This window comes from Pristiophorus japonicus, chromosome 2 (genome assembly GCF_044704955.1).
Source record: "Pristiophorus japonicus isolate sPriJap1 chromosome 2, sPriJap1.hap1, whole genome shotgun sequence".
Classification (NCBI taxonomy): Eukaryota; Metazoa; Chordata; class Chondrichthyes; family Pristiophoridae; genus Pristiophorus; species Pristiophorus japonicus.
The window spans coordinates 3,440,959-3,464,312 of NC_091978.1; the positions used below are offsets into that span (position 1 = coordinate 3,440,959).

The window sequence follows — 23,354 nt, forward strand, 5'->3', positions numbered from 1 at the left end:
CTTTAATACTATCCCTGATTTCCCTTGATTGCCACGGTTGAGCCACCTTCCCTTTTTTATTTTTACACCTGACAGGAATGTACAATTGTTGTAGTTCATCCATGCGGTCTCTAAATGTCTGCCATTGCCCATCCACAGTCAACCCCTTAAGTATCATTCGCCAATCTATCCTAGCCAATTCACGCCTCATACCTTCAAAGTTAGCCTTCTTTAAGTTCTGGACCATGGTCTCTGAACTAACTGTTTCATTCTCCATCCTAATGCAGAATTCCACCATATTATGGTCACTCTTCCCCAAGGGGCCTCGCACAATGAGATTGCTCATTAATCCTCTCTCATTACACAACACCCAGTCTAAGACGGCCTCCCCCCTAGTTGGTTCCTCGACATATTGGTCTAGAAAACCATCCCTTATGCACTCCAGGAAATCCTCCTCCACCGTATTGCTTCCAGTTTGGCTAGCCCAATCTATGTGCTTATTAAAGTCACCCATTATAACTGCTGCACCTTTTCCTAATTTCCTGTTTGATACCCTCCCCAACATCACTACTACTGTTTGGAGGTCTGTACACAACCCCCACTAATGTTTTTTGCCCTTTGGTGTTCTGCAGCTCTAACCATATAGATTCCACATCATCTAAGCTAATGTCCTTCCTAACTATTGCATTAATCTCCTCTTTAACCAGCAATGCTACCCCACCTCCTTTTCCTTTTATTCTATCCTTCCTGAATGTTGAATACCCCTGGATGTTGAGTTCCCAGCCCTGATCATCCTGGAGCCACGTCTCCGTAATCCCAATCACATCATATTTCTTAACATCTATTTGCACAGTTAATTCATCGACCTTATTGCGGATACTCCTTGCATTAAGACACAAAGCCTTCAGACTTGTTTTTTTAACACCCTTTGTCCTTTTAGAATTTTGCTGTACAGTGGCCCTTTTTGTTCTTTGCCTTGGGTTTCTCTGCCCTCCACTTTTCCTCATCTCCTTTCTGTCTTTTGCTTTTGCCTCCTTTTTGTCTCCCTCTGTCTCCCTGCATTGGTTCCCATCCCCCTGCCATATTAGTTTAACTCCTCCCCAACAGCACTAGCAATTATCACTGTTACTGGGTGAGTGTGAATCTCACTGTTTCTGGCTGAGTGTGAATTATCACTGTTACTGGGTGAGTGTGAATTATCACTGTTACTGGGTGAGTATGAATTATCACTGTTGCTGGGTGATTGTGAATTATCACTGTTACTGGGTGAGTGTGAATCTCACTGTTACCGGGTGAGTGTGAATTATCACTGTTACTGGGTGAGTGTGAATCTCACTGTTACTGGGTGAGTGTGAATTATCACTGTTACAGGGTGAGCGTGTATCTCACTGTTACAGGGTGAGTGTGAATCTCATTGTTACTGGGTGAGTGTGAATTATCACAGTTACTGGGTGAGCGAGAATCTCACTGTTACTGGGTGAGTGTGAATTATCACTGTTACTGGGTGAGTGTGAATCTCACTGTTACTGGACGAGTGTGAATTATCACTGTTACTGGGTGAGTGTGAATCTCACTGTTTCTGGCTGAGTGTGAATTATCACTGTCACTGGGTGAGTGTGAATCTCACTGTTACTGGGTGAGTGTGAATTATCACTGTTACTGGGTGAGTGTGAATTATCACTGTTACTGGGTGAGTGTGAATCTCACTGTTGCTGAGTGAGTGTGAATTATCACTGTTACTGGGTGAGTGTGAATCTCACTGTTGCTGGGTGAGTGTGAATCTCACTGTTGCTGGGTGAGTGTGAATTATTACTGTTACTGGGTGAGTGTGAATTATCGCGGTTACTGGGTGAGTGTGAATCTCACTGTTACTGGGTGAGTATTAATCTCACTGTTTCTGGCTGAGTGTGAATTAGAAACATAGAAACATAGAAAATAGGTGCAGGAGTAGGCCATTCGGCCCTTCTAGCCTGCATCGCCATTCAATGAGTTCATGGCTGAACATGCAACTTCAGTACCCCATTCTGCTTTCTCGCCATACCCCTTGATCCCCCGAGTAGTAAGGACTTCCTCTAAATCCCTTTTGAATATATTTAGTGAATTGTCCTCAACTACTTTCTGTGGTAGAGAATTCCACAGGTTCACCACTCTCTGGGTGAAGAAGTTTCTCCTCATCTCGGTCCTAAATGGCTTACCCCTTATCTTTAGACTGTGACCCCTGGTTCTGGACTTCCCCAACATTGGGAACATTCTTCCTGCATCTAACCTGTCTAAACCCGTCAGAATTTTAAACGTTTCTATGAGGTCCCCTCTCATTCTTCTGAACTGCAGTGAATACAAGCCCAGTTGATCCAGTCTTTCTTGATAGGTCAGTCCCACCATCCCGGGAATCAGTCTGGTGAATCTTCGCTGCACTCCCTCAATAGCAAGAATGTCCTTCCTCAAGTTAGGAGACCAAAACTGTACACAATACTCCAGGTGTGGCCTCACCAAGGCCCTGTACAACTGCAGCAACACCTCCCTGCCCCTGTACTCAAATCCCCTCGCTATGAAGGCCAACATGCCATTTGCTTTCTTAACCGCCTGCTGTACCTACATGCCAACCTTCAATGACTGATGTACCATGATACCCAGGTCTCGTTGCACCTCCCCTTTTTCTAATTTGTCACCATTCAGATAATAGTCTGTCTCTCTGTTTTTACCACCAAAGTGGATAACCTCACATTTATCCACATTATACTGCATCTGCCATGCATTTGCCCACTCACCTAACCTGTCCAAGTCACTCTGCAGCCTCATAGCATCCTCCTCGCAGCTCACACTGCCACCCAACTTAGTGTCAGCCGCAAATTTGGAGATACTACATTTAATCCCCTCATCGAAGTCATTAATGTACAGTGTAAACAGCTGGGGCCCCAGCACAGAACCTTGCGGTACCCCACTAGTCACTGCCTGCCATTCTGAAAAGTACCCATTTACTCCTACTCTTTGCTTCCTGTCTGACAACCAGTTCTCAATCCACGTCAGCACACTACCCCCAATCCCATGTGCTTTAACTTTGCACATTAATCTCTTGTCTGGGACCTTGTCGAAAGCCTTCTGAAAGTCCAAATATACCACATCAACTGGTTCTCCCTTGTCCACTTTACTGGAAACATCCTCAAAAAATTCGAGAAGATTTGTCAAGCATGATTTCCCTTTCACAAATCCATGCTGACTTGGACCTATCATGTCACCATTTTCCAAATGCACTGCTATGACATCCTTAATAATTGATTCCATCATTTTACCCACTACTGAGGTCAGGCTGACCGGTCTATAATTCCCTGTTTTCTCTCTCCCTCCTTTTTTAAAAAGTGGGGTTACATTGGCTACACTCCACTCGATAGGAACTGATCCAGAGTTAATGGAATGTTGGAAAATGACTGTCAATGCATCCACTATTTCCAAGGCCACCTCCTTAAGTACTCTGGGATGCAGTCCATCAGGCCCTGGGGATTTATCGGCCTTCAATCCCATCAATTTCCCCAACACAATTTCTCGACTAATAAAGATTTCCCTCAGTTCCTCCTCCTTACTAGACCCTCTGACCCCTTTTATATCCGGAAGGTTGTTGGTGTCCTCCTTAGTGAATACCGAACCAAAGTACTTGTTCAATTGGCCTGCCATTTCTTTGTTCCCCGTTATGACTTCCCCTGATTCTGACTGCAGGGGACCTACGTTTGTCTTTACTAACCTTTTTCTCTTTACATACCTATGGAAACTTTTGCAATCCGCCTTAATGTTCCCTGCAAGCTTCTTCTCGTACTCCATTTTCCCTGCCCTAATAAAACCCTTTGTCCTCCTCTGCTGAGTTCTAAATTTCTCCCAGTCCCCGGGTTCGCTGCTATTTCTGGCCAATTTGTATGCCACTTCCTTGGCTTTAATACTATCCCTGATTTCCCTTGATTGCCACGGTTGAGCCACCTTCCCTTTTTTATTTTTACACCTGACAGGAATGTACAATTGTTGTAGTTCATCCATGCGGTCTCTAAATGTCTGCCATTGCCCATCCACAGTCAACCCCTTAAGTATCATTCGCCAATCTATCCTAGCCAATTCACGCCTCATACCTTCAAAGTTAGCCTTCTTTAAGTTCTGGACCATGGTCTCTGAACTAACTGTTTCATTCTCCATCCTAATGCAGAATTCCACCATATTATGGTCACTCTTCCCCAAGGGGCCTCGCACAATGAGATTGCTCATTAATCCTCTCTCATTACACAACACCCAGTCTAAGACGGCCTCCCCCCTAGTTGGTTCCTCGACATATTGGTCTAGAAAACCATCCCTTATGCACTCCAGGAAATCCTCACTGTTTCTGGCTGAGTGTGAATTATCACTGTTACTGGGTGAGTGTGAATCTCACTGTTACTGGGTGAGTGTGAATTATCACTGTTACTGGGCGAGTGTGAATCTCACTGTTACTGGTTGAGTGTGAATTATCACTGTTACTGGGTGAGTGTGAATTATCACTGTTCCTGGGTGAGTGTGAATCTCACTGTTACTGGGTGAGTGTGAATTATCACTGTTACTGGGTGAGTGTGAATTATCACTGTTACTGGGTGAGTGTGAATTATCACTGTTACTGGGCGAGTGTGAATCTCACTGTTTCTGGCTGAGTGTGAATTGTCACTGTTACTGGGTGAGTGTGATTTGTCACTGTTACTGGGCGAGTGTGAATTATCACTGTTACTGGGCGAGTGTGAAGCTCACTGTTACTGGGTGAAGATGAGGAGAAAGTTCTGCACTCAGAGAATTTTGAACCTGTGGAATTCTCAACCACAGAAAGTTGTTGAGGCCAGTTCGTTAGATATATTCAAAAGTTAGATGTGGCCCTTCCGGCTAAAGGGATCAAGGGGTATGGAGAGAAAGCAGGAATGGGATACTGAGGTGATTGATCAGCCATGATCATATTGAATTGTGGTGCAGGCTCGAAGGGCCAAATGGCCGACTGCTGCACCTATTTTCTATGTTTCTATTAGCTGTGAGATCATTGGATTATCAATGGGTTCGCTGTGAGATCATTATCATCATCATAGGTGGTCCCTCGAACGAGGATGACTTGCTTCCAGGAGTTCACAGATGTTTCAATGAAGGACCTGATGTTCCAGTCCTGAACTCCAATTGAGGGGGTGGAAGATGCCTGTGGGTGGATTTTTTTAACGTGTGGTGACCGTTGCAAACCAGCCACCACACGGGCTTGACAGAGCGAGGTCTTGGTCCAGTGGCAAGGATTAACCAGGACTGGCTCGCTCCAGATCTAACACTGCCAACCTGCGGAGATGTTCTCTTGTCGGTCGGGGTGGCCCACGATGGTTCGCGATGGGTTCGCGGTGAGCTAACTGGGTTAGCGATGGGTTCGTGGTGAGATCACTGGGTTAGCGATGGTTAGCGATGAGTTCACTGTGAGATTACTGAGTTAGCGATGGGTTCGTGGTGAGATCACTGGGTTCGCGATGGGTTCGCGGTGAGATCACTGGGTTAGTGATGGGTTCGCGGTGAGATCACTGGGTTAGCGATGGTTAGCGATGGGTTCGCTGTGAGATTACTGGGTTCGCGATGGGTTCGCTGTGAGATCACTGGGTTAGCGATGGTTAGCGATGGGTTCGCTGTGAGATCACTGGGTTAGCGATGGTTAGCGATGGGTTCGCTGTGAGATCACTGGGTTAGCGATGGTTAGCGATGGGTTCGCTGTGAGATTACTGGGTTCACGATGGGTTCGCTGTGAGATCACTGGGTTAGCGATGGTAAGCGATGGGTTCGCTGTGAGATCACTGGGTTAGCGATGGTTAGCGATGGGTTCGCTGTGAGATCACTGGGTTAGCGATGGTTAGCGATGGGTTCGCTGTGAGATCACTGGGTTAGCGATGGTTAGCGATGGGTTCGCTGTGAGATCACTGGGTTAGCGATGGTTAGCGATGGGTTCGCTGTGAGATCACTGGGTTAGCGATGGTTAGCGATGGGTTCGCTGTGAGATTACTGGGTTCGCGATGGGTTCGCTGTGAGATCACTGGGTTAGCGATGGTTAGCGATGGGTTCGCTGTGAGATCACTGGGTTAGCGATGGTTAGCGATGGGTTCGCTGTGAGATCACTGGGTTAGCGATGGTTAGCGATGGGTTCGCTGTGAGATCACTGGGTTAGCGATGGTTAGCGATGGGTTCGCTGTGAGATCACTGGGTTAGCGATGAGTTTGCTGTGAGATCACTGGGTTAGCGATGGTTAGCGATGGGTTAGCTGTGAGATTACTGGGTTAGCGATGGGTTCGTGGTGAGATCACTGGGTTAGCGATGGTTTGCGATGGGTTAGCTGTGAGATTACTGGGTTAGCGATGGGTTCGTGGTGAGATCACTGGGTTAGCGATGGTTTGCGATGGGTTAGCTGTGAGATTACAGAGTTACCGATGGGTTCGCTGTGAGATCACTAGGTTAGCTGTGAGATTACTGGGTTAGCGATGGGCTCGCTGCGAGATCACTAGGTTTGCTCATGGTCCGTCAAATTTTGACCACCAATTACCTGAAGCATATGATTGAGCGTCAGCTGTCACGTTGTTTCCTTGTTTCCATAGGAACGTCAGGAGCGCGAAGAGCGGGAGGAGAGGAGGAACAGTTGCCGAGGGCGACCGTCGACCGAACGGGCAGCAGTGAGTTCTGGGCTCGCTGCAACAGCAATCAATTTCTCGGGAATGTTCGAGAGGAATCTGTAAACCCAGAGAATTTGGGATTGTGTTCAGTAAATACAACATGGTTAAAAGCAGAAAGAGGCACTGTCATAAGGTGCAACCCAGGGGAGAATGCTTCAGAAACAAACAGTGTCCCCTCGTAGTGCAGCCCAGCAATGCTACAGGGAGATCACACTGGCAGCCTGCCCCTCCGGCACGTGTCACACAATCCCAGAATGGTTACAGCACATCAGGAGGCCATTCGGCCCATCGAGCCCATGCTGGCTCTCTGCAAGAGCGCCTCAGCTGGATTCACTCTGCCGTCCTTTCTCTGGAGCCTTGCAAAATTCTTTCTTTGGCCTGTAGCCAGGACATACCTGGGCAGTTTTCCACATTGTCGGGTAGATGCCAGTGTTGTAGCTGTACTGGAACAGCTTGACTAGATGCACAGCTAGTTCTGGAGCACAAGTGTTCAGCACAACAGCCGGCATGTTGTCAGGGCCCATCGTCATCATAGGCAGTCCCTCGGAATCGAGGAAGACTTGCTTCCACTCTTAACATGTGTCCTTAGGTGGCTGAACAGTTCAATACGATAACCACAGTCCCTGTCACAGGTGGGACAGATAGTGGTTGAAGGAAAGGGAGGGTGGGACAGGTTTGCCGCACGCTCCTTCCGCTGCCTGCTGGATCCAGTGCGCTCAGCTGTTTCTTGATATCACGTGGAGTGAATCAGAGAATCATAGAATTTAACAGCACAGAACGAGGCCGTTTCAGCCTATCATGTCAGCCCAAATTGTGTTAGGGAAATTGATGGGATTGAAGGCCGATAAATCCCCGGGTCCTGATAGTCTGCATCCCAGAGGACTTAAGGAAGTGGCCCTAGAAATAGTGGATGCATTGGTGATCATTTTCCAACAGTCTATCGACTCTGGATCAGTTCCTATGGACTGGAGGGTAGCTAATGTAACACCACTTTTTACAAAAGGAGGGAGAGAGAAAACGGGGAATTATAGGCCGGTTAGCCTGACATCAGCAATGGGGAAAATGTTGGAATCAATTATGAAAGATGAAATAGCAGCGCATTTGGAAAGCAGTGACAGGATCGGTCCAAGTCAGCATGGATTTATGAAAGGGAAATCATGCTTGACAAATCTTTTAGAATTTTTTGAGGATGTAACTAGCAGAGTAGACAAGGGAGAACCAGTGGATGTGGTGTATCTGGACTTTCAAAAGGGTTTTGACAAAGTCCCACACAAGAGATTGGTGTGAAAAATTAAAGCACATGGTATTGGGGGTAATGTATTGACGTGGATAGAGAACTGGTTGGCAGACAGGAAGCAGAGAGTCGGGATAAACAGGTCCTTTTCAGAATGGCAGGCAGTGACTAGTGGAGTGCTGCAGGGCTCAGTGCTGGGACCCCAGCTATTTACAATATACATTAATGATTTAGACAAAGGAATTGAGTGTAATATCTCCAAGTTTGCAGATGACACTAAGCTAATGTGGCGGTGTGAGCTGTGAGGAGGACGCTAAGAGGCTGCAGGGTGACTTGGACAGGTTAGGTGAGTGGGCAAATGCATGGCAGATGCAGTATAATGTAGATAAATGTGAGGTTATCCACTTTGGTGGCAAAAACACGAAGGCAAAATATTATCTGAATGGCAGCAGATCAGGAAAAAGGGAGGTGCAATGAGACCTGAGTGTCATGGTACATCAGTCATTGAAAGTTGGCATGCAAATACAGCAGGTGGTGAAGAAGGCAAATGGTATGTTAGCTAGGGCATTTGAGAATAGGAGCAGGGGTGTCTTACTGCAGTTGTACAGGGGCTTGGTGAGACCTCACCTGGAATATTGAGTTCAGTTTTGGACTCCTAATCTAAGGAAGGACGTTCTTGCTATTCAAGGAGTGCAGCGAAGGTTCACCAGACTGATTCCTGGGATGGCAGGACTGACATATGAAGAAATACTGGATTGACTGGGCCTGTATTCACTGGAGTTCAGAAGGATGAGAGGGGATTTCTTAGAAACATATCAAATTCTGATGGACTGGACAGGTTAGGTGCAGGAAGAATGTTCCTGATATTGGGGAAGCCCAGAACCAGGGGACACAGTCTAAGGATAAGGGGTAAGCCATTTAGGGCTGAGATGAGGAGAAACTTCTTCACTCAGAGAGTTGTTAACCTGTGGAATTCCCTGCCGCAGAGAGTTGTTGATGCCAGTTCATTGGATATATTCAAGAGGGAGTTAGATATGGCCCTTACGGCTAAAGGGATCAAGGGGTGTGGAGAGAAAGCAGGAAAGGGGTACTGAGGGAATGTTCAGCCATGAACTCATTGAATGGCGGTGCAGGCTCGAAGGGCCCAATGGCCTACTCCTGCACCTATTTTCTATGTTTCTATGTCCGCGCCGGCCGACCAAGAGCTACCCAGCCTAATCCCACTTTCCAGCTGTTGGTCCGTAGCCCTGTAGGTTACGGCACTTCAGGTGCACATCCAAGTACTTTTTAAATGCGATGAGGGTTTCTGCCTCTACCACCCTTTCAGGCAGCGAGTTCCAGACCCCCACCACCCTCTGGGAGAAGAAATTTCCCCTCTTATCTCCTCTAAACCTCCCCCCAATTACTTTAAATCTATGCTCCCTGGTTGTTGACCCCTCTACCAAGGGAAACCGGTCCTTCATATTCACTCTATCCAGGCCCCTCATAATTTTATACACCTCAATAAGATCTCCTCTCAGCCTCCTAGAAACATAGAAACATAGAAAATAGGTGCAGGAGTAGGCCATTTGGCCCTTCCAGCCTGCACCGCCATTCAATGAGTTCATGGCTGAACATGCAACTTCAGTACCCCCTTCCTGCTTTCTCGCCATACCCCTTGACCCCCCTAGTAGTAAGGACTTCATCTAACTCCCTTTTGAATATATTTAGTGAATTGGCCTCAACTACTTTCTGTGGTGGAGAATTCCACAGGTTCACCACTCTCTGGGTGAAGAAGTTTCTCCTCATCTCGGTCCTAAATGGCTTACCCCTTATCCTTAGACTGTGACCCCTGATTCCGGACTTCCCCAACATTGGGAACATTCTTCCTGCATCTAACCTGTCTAAACCCGTCAGAATTTTAAACGTTTCTATGAGGTCCCCTCTCATTTTTCTGAACTCCAGTGAATACAAGCTCAGTTGATCCAGTCTTTTTTGATAGGTCAGTCCCACCATCCCGGGAATCAGTCTGGTGAACCTTCGCTGCACTCCCTCAATAGCAAGAATGTCTTTCCTCAAGTTTGAGACCAAAACTGTACACAATACTCCAGGTGTGGCCTCACCAAGGCCCTGTACAACTGTAGCAACACCTCCCTGCCCCTGTACTCAAATCCCCTCGCTATGAAGGCCAACATGCCATTTGCTTTCTTAACCGCCTGCTGTACCTGCATGCCAACCTTCAATGACTGATGTACCATGACACCCAGGTATCGTTGTACCTCTCCTTTTCCTAATCTGTCACCATTCAGATAATAGTCTGTCTCTCTGTTTTTACAACCAAAGTGGATAACCTCACATTTATCCACATTATACTTCATCTGCCATGCATTTGCCCATTCACGTAACCTATCCAAGTCACTCTGCAGCCTCATAGCATCCTCCTCGCAGCTCACACTGCCACCCAACTTAGTGTCATCCGCAAATTTGGAGATACTACATTTAATCCCCTCGTCTAAATCATTAATGTACAATGTAAACAGCTGGGGCCCCAGCACAGAACCTTGCGGTACCCCACTAGTCACTGCCTGCCATTCTGAAAAGTCCCCATTTACTCCTACTCTTTGCTTCCTGTCTGACAACCAGTTCTCAATCCATGTCAGCACACTACCCCCAATCCCATGTGCTTTAACTTTGCACATTAATCTCTTGTGTTGGACCTTGTCGAAAGCCTTCCGAAAGTCCAAACACACCACATCAACTGGTTCTCCCTTGTCCACTTTACTGGAAACATCCTCAAAAAATTCCAAAAGATTTGTCAAGCATGATTTCCCTTTCACAAATCCATGCTGACTTGGACCTATCATGTCACCTCTTTCCAAATGCACTGCTATGACATCCTTAATAATTGATTCCATCATTTTACCCACGACTGAGGTCAGGCTGACTGGTCTATAATTCCCTGTTTTCTCTCTCCCTCCTTTTTTAAAAAGTGGGGTTACATTGGCTACCCTCCACTCCATAGGAACTGATACAAAGTCAATGGAATGTTGGAAAATGACTGTCAATGCATCCGCTATTTCCAAGGCCACCTCCTTAAGTACTCTGGGATACAGTCCATCAGGCCCTGGGGATTTATTGGCCTTCAATCCCATCCATTTCCCCAACACAATTTCCCGACTAATAAGGATTTCCCTCAGTTCCTCCTCCTTACTAGACCCTCTGACCCCTTTTATATCCGGAAGGTTGTTTGTGTCCTCCTTAGTGAATACCGAACCAAAGTACTTGTTCAATTGGTCTGCCATTTCTTTGTTCCCTGTTATGACTTCCCCTGATTCTGACTGCAGGGGACCTACGTTTGTCTTTACTAACCCTTTTCTCTTTACATATCTATAGAAACTTTTGCAATCCGTCTTAATGTTCCCTGCAAGCTTCTTCTCGTACTCCATTTTCCCTGCCCTAATCAAACCCTTTGTCCTCCTCTGCTGAGTTCTAAATTTCTCCCAGTCCCCGGGTTCGCTGCTATTTCTGGCCAATTTGAATGCCACTTCCTTGGCTTTAATACTATCCCTGATTTCCCTTGATAGCCACGGTTGAGCCACCTTCCCTTTTTTATTTTTATGCCAGACAGGAATGTACAATTGTTGTATTTCATCCATGCGTTCTCTAAATGTCTGCCATTGCCCATCCACAGTCAACCCCTTAAGTATCATTCGCCAATCTATCCTAGCCAATTCACGCCTCATATCTTCAAAGTTAGCCTTCTTTAAGTTCTGGACCATGGTCTCTGAATTAACTGTTTCATTCTCTATCCTAATGTAGAATTCCACCATATTATGGTCACTCTTCCCCAAGGGGCCTCCCACAACAAGATTGCTAATTAATCCTCTCTCATTACATAACACCCAGTCTAAGATGGCCTCCCCCCTTGTTGGTTCCTCGACATATTGGTCTAGAAAACCATTCCTTATGCACTCCAGGAAATCTTCCTCTACCGTATTGCTTCCAGTTTGGCTAGCCCAATCTATGTGCATATTAAAGTCACCCATTATAACTGCTGCACCTTTATTGCATGCATCCCTAATTTCCTGTTTGATGCCATCCCCAACATCACTACTACTGTTTGGAGGTCTGTACACAACTCCCACTAACGTTTTTTGCCCTTTGGTGTTCTGCAGCTCTACCCTTATAGATTCCACATCATCCAAGCTAATGTCCTTCCTAACTATTGCATTAATCTCCTCTTTAACCAGCAATGCTACCCCACCTCCTTTTCCTTTTATTCTATTCTTCCTGACTGTTGAATACACCTGGATGTTGAGTTCCCAGCCCTGATCATCCTGGAGCCACGTACCCGTAATGACGTGAGTATCACGTGTAGTGAGTTGGTCTTACCGCAGGGAAAGGGTCCACAGCCAGATAGGGAATGGAAGACCAGCAGGAAGAGTAGTGCAAGGAAGGTAGTGCAGGGGTCCCCTGCGGTCATCCCCCTGCAAAACAGATACACCGCTTTGGGTACTGTTGAGGGGAATGACTCATCAGGGGAGGGCAGCAGCAGCCAAGTTCATGGCACCGTGGCTGGCTCTGCTGCACAGGAGGGCAAGAAAAAGAGTGGGAGAGCGATAGTGATAGGGGATTCAATTGTGAGGGGAATAGATAGGCGTTTCTGCGGCCGCAACCGAGACTCCAGGATGGTATGTTGCCTCCCTGGTGCAAGGGTCAAGGATGTCTCGGAGCGGGTGCAGGACATTCTGAAATGGGAGGGAGAACAGCCAGTTGTCGTGGTGCACATTGGTACCAACGACATAGGTAAAAAAAGGGATGAGGTCCTACGAAACGAATTTAAGGAGCTAGGAGCTAAATTAAAAAGTAGGACCTCAAAAGTAGTAATCTCGGGATTGCTACCAGTGCCACGTGATAGTCAGAGTAGGAATCGCAGGATAGCGCAGATGAATACGTGGCTTGAGCAGTGGTGCAGCAGGGAGGGATTCAAATTCCTGGGGCATTGGGACCGGTTCTGGGGGAGGTGGGACCAGTACAAACCGGACGGTCTGCACCTGGGCAGGACAGGAACCAATGTCCTAGGGGGAGTGTTTGCTAGTGCTGTTGGGGAGGATTTAAACTAATATGGCAGGGGGATGGGAACCAATGCAGGGAGACAGAGGGAAACAAAAAGGAGACAAAAGCAAAAGACAGAAAGGAGATGAGGAAAAGTGGAGGGCAGAGAAACCCAAGGCAAAGAACAAAAAGGGCCACTGTACAGCAAAATTCTAAAAGGACAAAGGGTGTTAATAAAACAAGCCTGAAGGCTTTGTGTCTTAATGCAAGGAGTATCCGCAATAAGGTGGATGAATTAATTGTGCAAATAGATGTTAACAAATATGATGTGATTGGGATTACGGAGACGTGGCTCCAGGATGATCAGGGCTGGGAACTCAACATTCAGGGGTATTCAACATTCAGGAAGGATAGAATAAAAGGAAAAGGAGGTGGGGTAGCATTGCTGGTTAAAGAGGAGATTAATGCAATAGTTAGGAAAGACATTAGCTTGGATGATGTGGAATCTATATGGGTAGAGCTGCAGAACACCAAAGGGCAAAAAACGTTAGTAGGAGTTGTGTACAGACCTCCAAACAGTAATAGGGATGTTGGGGAGGGCATCAAACAGGAAATTAGGGGTGCATGCAATAAAGGTGCAGCAGTTATAATGGGTGACTTTAATATGCACATAGATTGGGCTAGCCAAACTGGAAGCAATACGGTGGAGGAGGATTTCCTGGAGTGCATAAGGGATGGTTTTCTTGACCAATATGTTGAGGAACCAACTAGGGGGGAGGCCATCTTAGACTGGGTGTTGTGCAATGAGAGAGGATTAATTAGCAATCTCATTGTGCGAGGCCCCTTGGGGAAGAGTGACCATAATATGGTGGAATTCTGCATTAGGATGGAGAATGAAACAGTAATTTCAGAGTCCATGGTCCAGAACTTAAAGAAGGGTAACTTTGAAGGTATGAGGCGTGAATTGGCTAGGATAGATTGGCGAATGATACTTAGGGGGTTGACTGTGGATGGGCAATGGCAGACATTTAGAGACCGCATGGATGAATTACAACAATTGTACATTCCTGTCTGGCGTAAAAATAAAAAAGGGAAGGTGGCTCAACCGTGGCTATCTAGGGAAATCAGGGATAGTATTAAAGCCAAGGAAGTGGCATACAAATTGGCCAGAAATAGCAGCGAACCTGGGGACTGGGAGAAATTTAGAACTCAGCAGAGGAGGTCAAAGGGTTTGATTAGGGCAGGGAAAATGGAGTACGAGAAGAAGCTTGCAGGGAACATTAAGGCGGATTGCAAAAGTTTCTATAGGTATGTAAAGAGAAAAAGGTTGGTGAAGACAAATGTAGGTCCCCTGCAGTCAGAATCAGGGGAAGTCATAACGGGGAACAAAGAAATGGCAGACCATTTGAACAAGTACTTTGGTTCGGTATTCACTAAGGAGGATACAAACAACCTTCCGGATATAAAAGGGGTCAGAGGGTCTAGTAAGGAGGGGGAACTGAACGAAATCTTTATTAGTCGAGAAATTGTGTTGGGGAAATTGATGGGATTGAAGGCCGATAAATCCCCAGGGCCTGATGGACTGCATCCTAGAGTTCTAAAGGAGGTGGCCTTGGAAATAGCGGATGCATTGACAGTCATTTTCCAACATTCCATTGACTCTGGATCAGTTCCTATGGAGTGGAGGGTAGCCAATGTAACCCCACTTTTTAAAAAAGGAGGGAGAGAGAAAACAGGGGATTATAGACCGGTCAGCCTGACCTCAGTAGTGGGTAAAATGATGGAATCAATTATTAAGGATGTCATAGCAGTGCATTTGGAAAATGGTGACATGATAGGTCCAAGTCAGCATGGATTTGTGAAAGGGAAATCATGCTTGACAAATCTTCTCGAATTTTTTGAGGATGTTTCCAGTAAAGTGGACAAGGGAGAACCAGTTGATGTGGTATATTTGGACTTTCAGAAGGCTTTCGACAAGGTCCCACACAAGAGATTAATGTGCAAAGTTAAAGCACATGGGATTGGGGGTAGTGTGCTGACGTGGATTGAGAACTGGTTGGCAGACAGGAAGCAAAGAGTAGGAGTAAACGGGTACTTTTCAGAATGGCAGGCAGTGACTAGTGGAGTGCCGCAAGGTTCTGTGCTGGGGCCCCAGCTGTTTACATTGTACATTAATGATTTAGACGAGGGGATTAAATGCAGTATCTCCAAATTTGCGGATGATACTAAGTTGGGTGGCAGTGTGAGCTGCGAGGAGGATGCTATTAGGCTGCAGAGTGACTTGGATAGGTTAGGTGAGTGGGCAAATGCATGGCAGATGAAGTATAATGTGGATAAATGTGAGGTTATCCACTTTGGTGGTAAAAACAGAGAGACAGACTATTATCTGAATGGTGACAGATTAGGAAAAGGGAAGGTGCAACGAGACCTGGGTGTCATGGTACATCAGTCATTGAAGGTTAGCATGCAGGTACAGCAGGCGGTTAAGAAAGCAAATGGCATGTTGGCCTTCATAGCGAGGGGATTTGAGTACAGGGAGGAGTTACTACAGTTATACAGGGCCTTGGTGAGGCCACACCTGGAGTATTGTGTACAGTTTTGGTCTCCTAACTTGAGGAAGGACATTCTTGCTATTGAGGGAGTGCAGCGAAGGTTCACCAGACTGATTCCCGGGATGGCGGGACTGACCTATCAAGAAAGATTGGATCAACTGGGCTTGTATTCACTGGAGTTCAGAAGAATGAGAGGGGACCTCATAGAAATGTTTAAAATTCTGACGGGTTTAGACAGGTTAGATGCAGAAAGAATGTTCCCAATGTTGGGGAAGTCCAGAACCAGGGGTCACAGTCTGAGGATAAGGGGTAAGCCATTTAGGACCGAGATGAGGAGAAACTTCTTCACCCAGAGAGTGGTGAACCTGTGGAATTCTCTACCACAGAAAGTAGTTGAGGCCAATTCACTAAATATATTCAAAAGGGAGTTAGATGAAGTCCTTACTACTCGGGGGATCAAGGGTTATGGCGAGAAAGCAGGAAGGGGGTACTGAAGTTTCATGTTCAGCCATGAACTCATTGAATGGCGGTGCAGGCTAGAAGGGCTGAATGGCCTGCTCCTGCACCTATTTTCTATGTTTCTATGTTTCTATGTAATCCCGATCACATCATATTTGTTAACATCTATTTGCACAGTTAATTCATCCACCTTATTGCGGATACTCCTTGCATTAAGACACAAAGCCTTCAGGCTTGTTTTTTTAACACCCTTTGTCCTTTTAGAATTTTGCTGTACAGTGGCCCTTTTTGTTCTTTGCCTTGGGTTTCTCTGCCCTCCACTTTTCCTCATCTCCTTTCTGTCTTTTGCTTTTGTCTCCTTTTTGTTTCCCTCCGTCTCCCTGCATTGGTTCCCATCCCCCTGCCATATTAGTTTAACTCCTCCCCAACAGCACTAGCAAACACTCCCCCAAGGACATTGGTTCCGGTCCTGCCCAGGTGCAGACCGTCTGGTTTGTACTGGTCCCACCTCCCCCAGAACCGGTTCCAATGCCCCAGGAATTTGAATCCCTCCCAGCTGCACCACTGCTCAAGCCACGTATTCATCTGCGCTATCCTGCGATTCCTACTCTGACTAGCACGTGGCACTGGTAGCAATCCCGAGATTACTACTTTTGAGGTCCTACTTTTTAATTTAGCTCCTAGCTCCTTAAATTCGTTTTGCAGGACCTCATCCCTTTTTTTACCTATGTCGTTAGTACCAATGTGCACCACAACAACTGGCTGTTCTCCCTCCCTTTTTAGAATGTCCTGCACCCGCTCCGAGACATCCTTGACCCTTGCACCAGGGGGGCAACATACCATCCTGGAGTCTCGGTTGTGGCCGCAGAAACGCCTATCTATTCCCCTCACAATTGAATCCCCTATCACTATTGCTCTCCCACTCTTTTTCCTGCCCTTCTGTGCAACAGAGCCAGCCACGGTGCCATGAACTTGGCTGCTGCTGCCCTCCCCTGATGAGTCATCCCCCTCAACAGTACCCAAAGCAGTGTATCTGTTTTGCAGGGGGATGACCACAGGGGACCCCTGCACTACCTTCCTTGCACTGCTCTTCCTGCTGGTCTTCCATTCCCTATCTGGCTGTGGACCCCTCTCTTGCGGCAAGACCAACTCACTAAACGTGCTATTCACATCATTCTCAGCATCGTGGATGCTCCAGAGTAAATCCACCCTCAGCTCCAACTCCGCAACGCGGTCCGTCAGGAGCTGGAGGCGGACACATTTCCCGCACACGTAGTCGTCAGGGACACCGGAAGTGTCCCTGAGTTCCCACATGGTACAGGAGGAGCATATCACGTGACCGAGCTCTCCTGCCATGACTTAACCCTTAAATTAACTTAAATTGGCAACAACAATGCTAAAGTTTACTCACTGTTATAGGACAAAAAAGAAAAACTACTCACCAATCACCAACCAATCACTTACCCCCTTGGCTGTGACGTCACCTTTCTGTTTCTTTCTACTTCTTTTTTGCCTTCTCCCGGTTGCTGCACAAGTCACGCCTCTCTCCGATCCCCGGAACTCCCACCTCTCGCCGAACTCGCACTGCTCCCGGTCTCACTGACCTTATGTAGGCCTCTCCAATCCCCGGAACTCGTGCTGCTCCCAGTCTCACTGGCCTTATGTAGGCCTCTCCGATCCCCGGAACTCCCACCTCTCACCGAACTCGCGCTGCTCCCGGTCTCACTGACCTTATGTAGGCCTCTCCGATCCCCGGAACTCCCACCTCTCACCGAACTCGTGCTGCTCCCGGTCTCACTGACCTTATGTCGGCCTCTCCGATCCCCGGAACTCCCACCTCTCGCTGAACTCGCGCTGCTCCCGGTCTCACTGGCCTTATGTAGGCCTCTCCGATCCCTGGAACTCGCGCTGCTCCCGGTCTCACTGACCTTATGCAGGCCTCTCCGATCCCCGGAACTCCCACCTCTCGCTGAACTCGCGCTGCTCCCGGTCTCACTGACCTTATGTAGGCCTCTCCGATCCCCGGAACTCCCACCTCTCACCGAACTCGCGCTGCTCCCGGTCTCACTGACCTTATGTAGGCCTCTCCGATCCCCGGAACTCCCACCTCTCGCTGAACTCGCGCTGCTCCCGGTCTCACTGACCTTATGTAGGCCTCTCCGATCCCCGGAACTCCCACCTCTCGCTGAACTCGCGCTGCTCCTGGTCTCACTGACCTTATGTAGGCCTCTCCGATCCACGGAACTCGCGCTGCTCCCGGTCTCACTGACCTTATGTAGGCCTCTCCGATCCCCGGAACTCCCACCTCTCACCGAACTCGTGCTGCTCCCGGTCTCACTGGATTCCAAAGAAAACAAACCAGCCTATCCAATATTTCTTCATAGCTAAAATTCCCCCAGTCCAAGCAACACTCTTGTAAATCTCCTCTGCACCCTTTCCAGTGCAATCACATATTTCCTGTAATGCAGTGACCAGAACTGCACGCAGTACTCCAGCTGTGGCCGAACCAGTGTTTTATACAGTTCAAGCATAACTCCCCTGCTCTTGTATTCCGTGCCTCAACTAATAAAGGCAAGTATTCCATATGCCTTCTTAACCACCTTATCTACCTGGCCTGCTACCTTCAGGGACCTGTGGACCTACACTCCAAGGTCCCTTTGTTCCTCTACACTTCTCAGCGTCCTACCATTTAATGTGTATTCCCTTGCCTTGTTAGCCCTCCCCAAATGCATTACCTCACACTTCTCCGGATTGATTTGGCTGAAGATTGGCTTCTGTGATGGAGCAGGAGGCTGACATCCATCATCCACTCGGCACTTCTGGCTAAAGATTGTCGCAAACCATTTCAACCTCCGTCTCAATTCATCATGCTCTCTCTCCTCCTGAGTTCCCGAGCCTCCGATCCTCCCTTAATCTCTCCCTCCATGTGAACGCCCCAACCCAGAGTCACGGCCACTCCCTTGACCTTGCCATCTCTCGTGATCGCGTTCCCACCGTGTCAATCGCAGATCAGGCCATCTCTGACCCACTTCCTTGTATCGCTCTCCACCCACATCCCCTCCCCGCCCATCTTACCTCCTTCTGCGTCTGCCCCGGGATAACAACTTTCCCGACTCTCTTACAACTGCAAACTGTCCATTACTGACCCTCCATTCACCGATCTGACCAACCACACCCTCACCATCACCTTTGATGCTCAAGTCCCTATTAATACCATTACTCTCTGGCCGTTCCCCCTGATACGGCCCCGATCATCGCTCTCTCAAGTTCAAGGGAGGCAGACTTGAACAGATGTGGCAGACAACAGGTTTAGCCTTTCACCGCCAGATCAGGCTGGAGCACATAAAGCATTATCGGGTCCTACTCCTGTCTGCCAATACTGCTCCAGGCACTATTCCAGGATCATTCTGGAATGCAAAGGTGACCCTCAGCTACTATTCTCTACTGCTAACCGTCTTCTTAACCCCTCTCCCCTGTCTCCACCACACGCAGCTCCAACAACACGTGCAAGGGGCTCATAGACTTCTTTATCTCAAAGATTGAGACCATCCAATCAGCTGCCTCTGCCACTTCCCTATCTTCCCCTAGCCCACCGGGCCAATCTTCCTCGAAAATTCCTCCTGCCCTTGCCCTGAACACGCATCTCTCTCCAGTTTCTCTCTGATCTCCCGTGATGACCTTTCCCAGCTCATAATAAGAACATAAGAAATAGGAGCAGGAGTAGGCCATACGGCCCCTCGAGCCTGCTCCGCCATTTAATAAGATCATGGCTGATCTGATCATGGACTCAGCTCCACTTCCCCGCCTGCTCTCCATAACCCCTTATCCCCTTATTGCTCAAAAATCTGTCTATCTCTGTCTTAAATATATTCAATGTCCCAGCCTCCACAGCTCTCGGGGGCAGTGAATTCCACAGATTTACAACCCTCTGAGAGAAGAAATTCCTCCTCATCTCAGTTTTAAATGGGTGGCCCCTTATTCTAAGATTATTCCCCCTAGTTCTACTCTCCCCCATCAGTGAAAATATGGCCCCCTCCTTCTCCTATTTCTTATGTTCTTATGTAAGTAGCCCCATTCAGGCAAAGGACAGGCTTTTCTGTTAACTAACTTGCAGATTCTTTTTCAGTTTTAAGTTAAATTCAAAACATTCAACTACATTTCAGTTTGAACCCGACTCACCCAGTGCTTACCAGAGAGTTTCCCAGCATCTGCGCTCTGTTTATGGCCACTCCAGGTGACCATTATACCGTGTGATCGATCCCTTATCTTTTATTTCAATCCATATAGATCCTGTCTCTAACCTTCCATTAGTTATGCCCCTATTTCTACTGCCTCCACAGACCATCCCCCCCAACCACAGAAATGGTAACTGGTATCAATAAATGTGTGCGCATGTCTGTCTGTTGCTCAGTTATTTTGTCTTCCCAGGAGGCTGTGTCCCCAGTGTCGCTGCAGTTCCGGAATCCACGAGAACTATTCAAGCAGAAGGAACTGTGTGCTTCAGAACACCTTCCCTGTGTGAGCTCCGTCAGAACAGGTATGGCAGCTCCTTCCTAAAACAATCTCTTCCCTTCGAACGTTATTATTGCATCTGCTTCCACCACCCATTCAAGTAACGTAGTCAAGTTTGCTGACAATACAAAGATGGGAGGAAAAGCAATGTGTGAGGAGGACACAAAAAATCTGCAACAGGACACAGACAGGCTCAGTGAGTGGGAAAAAATTTGGCAGATGGAGTATAATGTTGGAAAGTGTGAGGTCATGCACTTTGGCAGAAAAAAATCGAAGAACAAGTTATTATTTAAATGGAGAAAGATTACAAAGTGCTGCAATACAGCGGGACCTGGGGGTACTTGTGCATGAAACATAAAAGGTTAGTATGTAGGTACAACAAGTGATCAGGAAGGCCAATGGTATCTTGGCCTTTATTGCAAAGGGGATGGAGTAGAAAAGCAGGGAAGTCTTGCTACAGTTATACAGGGTATTGGTGAGGCCACACCTGGAATACTGCGTGCAGTTTTGGTTTCCATATTTATGAAAGGATATACTTGTTTTGGAGGCAGTTCAGAGGAGGTTCATTGGGTTGATTCCGGAGATGAGGGGATTGACTTATGAGGAAAGGTTGAGTAGGTTGGGCCTCTACTCATTGGAATTCAGAAGAATGAGAGGTGATCTTATCGAAACGTATCAGATAATGATGGGGCTTGACAAGGTGGATACAGAGAGGATGTTTCCACTGATGGGGGAGACTAGAACTAGGGGACATAATCTTAGAATAAGGGGCCGTGCATTTAAAACTGAGATGAGGAGAAATTTCTTCTCTCAGAGGGTTGTAAATCTGTGAAATTCACTGCCTCAGAGAGCTGTGGAAGCCGGGACATTGAATAAATTTAAGCCAGAGATAGACAGCTTCTTAACTGATAAGGGTTTAAGGAGATATGGGGAGCAAGTGGGGAAGTGGACCTGAGTCCATGATCGGATCAGCCATGATCGTATTAGAAACATAGAAAATAGGTGCAGGAGTAGGCCATTCGGCCCTTTGAGCCTGCACCACCATTCAATAAGATCATGGCTGATCATTCACCTCAGTACCCCTTTCCTGCTTTCTCTCCATACCCCTTGATCCCTTTAGCCGTAAGGGCCATATCTAACTCCCTCTTGAATATATCTAACGGACTGGCCTCAACAACTCTCTGCGGTAGGGAATTCCACAGGTTAACAACTCTCTGTGTGAAGAAGTTTCTCCTCATCTCAGTCCTAGATGGCCTACCCCTTATCCTTAGACTGTGACCCCTGGTCCTAGACTTCCCCAACATTGGGAACATTCTTCCTGCATTTAACCTGTCCAGTTCCATCAGAATTTTATATGTTTCTATGAGATCCCCTCTCATTCTTCTAATTTCCAGTGAATATAAGCCTAGTCGATCCAACCCCTCCTCGTATGTCAGTCCTGCCATCCCGGGAATCAGTCTGGTGAACCTTACATGGTGGAGCAGGTTCGAGGGGCTGTATGGCCTACTCCTGCTCCTATTTCTTACGTTCTTATGTACCCGAACTCTCTTCCCTTCAGAGGCCCCCCATTGCTGGACTGTACCACAGACAGAAGCTAATTATCCTCTCCTTCAATCTGACTCTAGTTTCAGGAGAGGATGTGTCCGAGTCGATCAAAGGTGACTCCACCCCGACTGGGGACCCTGCCGTTACTGAGGGACCTCACGAGACTGAGGGGGAAATCCCCACAGGTACAACCTACACTGGGGTCCGCGTTCTGGTCCTGGTGTGTGACAGGAGGGCAGGCGAATGGAACTAACTGAGATTTATATAGCGCCTTTAACAACCTTGGGCATCCCAAAGCGCTTTACAGCCAATGAAGTACTCGTGGAGTGTAGTCACTGTTGTAATGTGGGAAACGGTGCAGCTAATTTCTGCACAGCAAGCTCCCACACACAGCAATGTGATAATGACCAGATAATCTGTTTGTGATGTTAGTTGAGGGGTAAATATTGACCAGGACACCGGGGAGAACTCCCCTGCTCATCAAATAGTGCCGTGGGATCATTTACATGCACTTCACAGAGCAGGCGGGGCCTCAGTGTAATGGGGCAGAAATTCCCTGCACCCCGATGGGAGCAGTGACCAGCTCGGGGCGGGACTTCCTGCGGCCAGGGTGGGACTTCCTGCGGCCAGGGCGGGACGTCCTGTGCCTGGGGACGGGACTTCCTGCGGCCGGGGCGGGACTTCCTGTGGGCGGGGGAACTTCCTGCACGCTCAGAGCAATATCCACCATGGGGCAGAAAGGGGTCGGTGGGCACAGTGATGACGTCATCGTCGATACGTTACCATGGCAGCGCCGCTGCTAACTCCCGTGCAATTCCGTAGATCACCGACCCCCTCCCCACACCCCCCTGGCCCCAAAGGTATTTGATGCCTAGTCAGTGCCGCCCGGAGGCACTGAGAAACATCGCCAAAAGGGGCTATTTCAACCCGGTGACAGTGCGGCACTCCCGCACTACTGCCATAGAATCACAGGACGGTTACAGCACTGGAGGCCGCCATTCGGCCCGTCGAGCCTGTGCCGGCTCTCTGCGAGAGCACCTCAGCCAGTCCCACTCCCCCGCCCTTTCCCCGTAACCTGTCATTTATTTTCTTCAGGTACTTATCCAATTCCCTTTTGAAAGCCACGATTGAGTCTGCCTCCACCACCCTCTCAGGCCGTGCATTCCAGATTCTAACCACTCGCTGCGTAAAAACTCTTTCCTCATGTCGCCTTTGGTTCTTCTGCCAATCGCCTTAAATCTGTGTCCTCTGGTTCCCGACCCTTCCACCAATGGGAACAGTTTCTCTCTCTCTACTCTGTCCAGGCCCCTCATGATTTTGAACACCTCGATCAAATCTCCTCTCAACCTTCTCTGC

The 23,354-nt window shown here is 47.8% G+C and overlaps 1 protein-coding gene across 1 annotated transcript in view; it reads left to right on the forward strand.

Moving 5' to 3' along the window:
• The window catches only part of LOC139229261 (drebrin-like), a 218,952-nt gene that overhangs the window by 76,782 nt on the left and 118,816 nt on the right, over positions 1–23,354 (forward strand). The window contains exons 9-11 of the mRNA XM_070860923.1: positions 6,588–6,662; positions 20,370–20,478; positions 22,079–22,183. Of these exons, the coding sequence (XP_070717024.1) occupies positions 6,588–6,662; positions 20,370–20,478; positions 22,079–22,183 (289 nt within the window). The remainder of the gene's footprint in view (positions 1–6,587; positions 6,663–20,369; positions 20,479–22,078; positions 22,184–23,354) is intronic.